The sequence below is a fragment of the Anoplophora glabripennis genome, unplaced genomic scaffold (assembly GCF_000390285.2).
Source record: "Anoplophora glabripennis isolate ALB-LARVAE unplaced genomic scaffold, Agla_2.0 scaffold1365, whole genome shotgun sequence".
Classification (NCBI taxonomy): Eukaryota; Metazoa; Arthropoda; class Insecta; order Coleoptera; family Cerambycidae; genus Anoplophora; species Anoplophora glabripennis.
The window spans coordinates 1-4,264 of record NW_019417446.1 but is presented as its reverse complement, the minus strand read 5'-3'; the positions used below and the strand labels follow the sequence as shown (position 1 = coordinate 4,264).

Genomic DNA, 4,264 nt, shown 5'->3' with positions numbered 1-4,264 from the left:
GGCGTATTGGTACCTGTGCAGAGGATTTGCCCTCAATACCCCGTCCCTTATATGCCTGTCAACTATTCTCTCCAACGTTTTCAGGAGGAAAGATGTTAAACTTATCGGGCGATATGCCTTTGCCTGGGCATACGATGGACGCCCTGGTTTAGGAATAAACGCCACGTTCGTCGATCTCCATGCCAGCGGTATATAACCAAGTGCAATGCTGGCTCTGAAGACGTGAATTAAGACCGGAGCTAGACAGTCCACCCCCTGCTGTAGCAGTACAGGTAGGATTCCATCGGCTCCTGGTGATTTAAATGGGTCAAAAGAACTTATTGCCCATCTTATTCGTGACTGACTCACCACCGTCTTGGCAACCTCCCAGTTCTGTCGAGACCCGGTCGTTACCCTCTGCTGGTGATTCCAGTCATATTCATCTCCATGATTTAATAACCTGGAGCCTGGAAAGTGAGTATTTAGAAGTAATTCCAATGTCTCCCTTCCAGTTTTGGTATATTCCCCACTCGGTGCTTTGAGAGACCCGAGTTTCGTATGTCCGTTCTTAGAGAGAAGTCTCTGGAGTTTAGCACACTGTGGGACACTATCAATATCCTCACAGAACTTCCTCCATGAGTCTCTCTTCGCTTTTCTAATTTCTTTATTATACTCAGTGAGGGTTGCTCTATAAGTCTCCCACTCTCCTGTCCGCTTTGCTCTATTAAATAGTTTTCTTGTCTGTCCCCTCAACTGCGTGAGTTCCTTGCTCCACCAGGGTACGGTGTGCTTATCGGACCTCACTTTGATAGGACAGCTGTATTCATATGATCTTGTGACGGCGTTTTGGAGTTCCTCCACGGCCCTCTCAAGATCATATGTGTTCCTTAGTTTTGTACAGATTTCCCTAGTCCTGGCCTGTAACTCCGTTCTATAGGAGTCCCAGTCAGTTCTTTTTGGGTCTCTGTAGGTTCTTACTTGCGGATTATAATCCGTTATAATTTCAAAGTGGATATGTCTATGATCCGACATTGACGGCTCATTCGACACATGCCACCTCGCAATATTATTACATATCGGTCCCGATCCCACTGTTATATCGATGACTTCACTTCTATTTTTTATAACAAAGGTGGGCTCGTTCCCGACATTCAAAATCTCTAGATTATAACTAAAAAGAAAATCTAGTAAAGACTCACCTCGATCGTTGACATCGCTGCTTCCCCACACCGTATGGTGTGAGTTAGCATCACATCCCACGATGAGTTGTTTCTTCTCCTTCTCGCACCAGGCCACCAGGTCCCTCAGTTCCCTGGTTGGAGGAGATTCTTTCTTATCGTAAGGGAGGTACGCTGAGCAAACTACCAGTTGTCTCTGCGTTCCCTCCGATACATAAGTCACTTCGGCCGCCACCAGGTCATCCGTGCAGAACCCTGGAAGAGGAAAAATATTAATACTACTCTTGTAATAAATACAAGCTCTAGGTCTAGTTTGGTGGCCACAATACAGTAAGCCACCATTACTTACCTGCAATCCTCTGATCCGGGATCCATGTACCCAAGGCTCCTGGATCAAAGCTAAATCCGCATTTGCGCGCGCCACACTGGCACAGAGAGCAGCAGATGCCGCTCTACTGTGCTGAATGTTCGCTTGTATTACCTGGAATTTGACCAGATAATACAGATTTTGGTCCCTCCTGATCTTCATCAGAAGGTCCCAAATCTACCCTGCCCTTCTCCAGGTTCCTAAAAAGGACCCTGGTGAAGTTCAGAAATGGTCTGAAGCCCTCCTTCTGAAGTACCTTCACACTCATCTCATCTACTGAGAGGACTAGGGTCTGGCCCTTCTCCTCAACCTTGCGGTTGATTAGCCTCCAGGCCCCCGTCCTCAATTCCCCGTTCTGGTTTTCCAGACGGCGCATGATGGTTTCCGGTTCATCAGGATGACCCGGAATCCACACGATGAACTTAGTGAACTTAGGTAGGTCCCTAGGCTCAACAGCGCTGAGTCTAGCCCCCTCCCAAGGCACCAAGCTCGCCGTGGTCGTCTTCAGCCATTGCAGGCTCTCCTCGTTGAAGGCGGTGATCGCTAGCGTTCCCCCCCTTCGACGACACTCCAGGAAGCGCGGTCGTGTACCCTCGCCCGCGATCCCATCAATGGCCCCCAGAAGCGCCGACTGGACAAGTCCCATCTGGTCCTCATCCATTCGGACCTCCGGGTATCCATGGGGGACCACCACTGCTTGGATCCCCGACAGCGCCTCCCCGTAAGTCTTGCCACGCTGTCCCGTGGCCTTAGGCCTCTTGGAAACAGGCCGGTCGGAAATCGGCTCACTACCGTCCGACCGTCCACGTTTCTTCCCGAGTCCACTTGGCCCCGGTTCAGCAGCCTGCGGAGTTAGAGTGGTACTTGAGCCAGGTTCCGTCACCGGCCCCTGTCCTTTTCCCGCCTCTGCCTTCCGCAGTTTTTTAAGTTTGCGCTTTTGCGCACCAGACAATTTCTTCCTACCTTCCAGGTTCAGTCTGTCGACTCCCCTAGAGATAGTAGTCACTGGTGTTTGCTTCCCAGTGGCTGTTTTATTTTCCGCCTGGTCAGCAATTACTGCTTCCCCGGCGGATGTTGACGGCCCCCTTTCGGGTTCCCGTTTTTTTGATTTTTGGTCCATAAAGGTCCCACGAGTCTGGAGGAAATAAAAGTCACCGCCAGGCAGTGCCCCATACCTGACGGAAGGCTAAATACGATGGGGTGCGCCAGGTTCCCCAAAGAGATCGTTCACGATGCGACATTTTTACCTACCCCCGCACCATTCAGCCCTCGGCACGAAGCATTTCCACCTTGGCTTGGGTAGCTGAACTGTTTCTTAGTTTTCACTACTCTCCCTCGACCTTTCCGGCTTGGTTGACCCTACCAGGAGTATGAAACTCCCGCCGGTTTGGCTCTTGGGTTCACTGTAGCTACTTAAGCCCCTCCACCAACGACAAGGTCATACAGCTCCCAGGAGGGGTTGGTCAGCATAATAGGAGTAATATTTTGAAACTGGTTTAAAATATTAACCCTTAATTCATTTAAATTGTTAGCCCTTTGATGTTGGTGCCCATACAGCTGTGATTTAATATGTCCCCATAAGAAAAAATCATTAGGGGCCAAGTCTGGCGATCTTGCAGGTCAGAGAATTGTGCCTCTATTAGATATAATCCTTTGGGAAAATATTGCATTTAAATAATCACTAACCACCCTCGAGTTATGGGCAGGATATCCATCTCGTTGAAACCAAACGTTGTCTAAATTTGGGTTAATGTTCGTTAATGCAGGCACAATGTGGTTTTGAAGAAGATTCAAATAAGTCCCCCCATTTAAATTTCCATAAATGAAGAATGGTCCAATAATATGATTTCCATAAATACCAGCCCAAACATTCACTTTTTCAGGGTATTGCGTCCTTAAATTTAGTTAACGATGCTGATTTTCAATACACCAATACCGAAGAATGGACGGATTGTGTTGACCATGCAATGGAAACGTGGATTCATCGGTAAATACAATATTTTCAATAAAATGTTCATCCGCATTTGCACGTTCCATTACCGTGTTACAAAATTCCATTACACGGTACTGGTCTTCGTTGAAAATTTCCTGGTGTATTTCGTATTTATAGGAAGTATATTTATTTTTTTTTTAATATTTTGTGTACTTTGCCGATACTAATACCAGTTTCTAACGAAATTTTAAGGATGGAAATATTTGAATCTTGTTCAACCATTGCACACACCATTATTTCCTGCATTTCGGCATCTTCATTTATTGTCGGAGTCTTGTGGCATTTACAACCCAAAATGCACCCTTTCGATTTAAAACTCTCGAAAACTGCCGATATGGTCGTCAAAGCAGGGATGGGGCTCTCTACATATTTTACAGAGAAAAGATCTCTGATCTCACGAAGAGGATGACCCTGAAAAGACCATGCAATCATATAAATTTTCTCTTCAAGTGCATACGTCATTATTGATATCAAAAGAAGTAGGTAATTGAAAAAGCGAATCAATTTAAATTCAAACGGTTTAGTAGAAGTACACTCTCAAATACAAAACCAGACTGATGTGATCACTAGAGAGCGGACAATGTGTGTCTTTAACCCGAAGAATAGGTCAAATTTTGGTAGAGATGTGTACGTGTTCAAAAATGTATTGTGTATAAACTATGCAAAATATAATTATTATGTTTAGCAAATATATCGTATTATCCTCGCGAAGATTTGTACCCTTTATTTAAAATCCATAAATCATGT

The 4,264-nt window shown here is 45.8% G+C and overlaps 2 protein-coding genes across 2 annotated transcripts; both read right to left on the bottom strand.

The window, feature by feature from the left end:
- Window positions 1-348: 348 nt before the first annotated feature.
- Window positions 349-1,499, bottom strand: LOC111692350 (the record flags this gene model as incomplete). Its single annotated transcript, XM_023456311.1, has 2 exons — window positions 1,487-1,499; window positions 349-1,412 (listed from the first exon to the last, which is right to left on the bottom strand). Coding segments are annotated over exons 1-2 (1,077 nt in total), but the record flags the coding sequence as incomplete, so codon positions are not given.
- LOC111692351 lies at window positions 1,330-2,669 on the bottom strand. Its single transcript, XM_023456312.1, has 2 exons — window positions 1,507-2,669; window positions 1,330-1,412 (listed from the first exon to the last, which is right to left on the bottom strand). Exon 1 carries the CDS (start codon window positions 2,642-2,644, stop codon window positions 1,610-1,612), a length of 1,035 nt encoding a protein of 344 aa, XP_023312080.1. The 5' UTR covers window positions 2,645-2,669; the 3' UTR covers window positions 1,330-1,412; window positions 1,507-1,609.
- Between the last annotated feature and the right edge of the window lie 1,595 nt (window positions 2,670-4,264).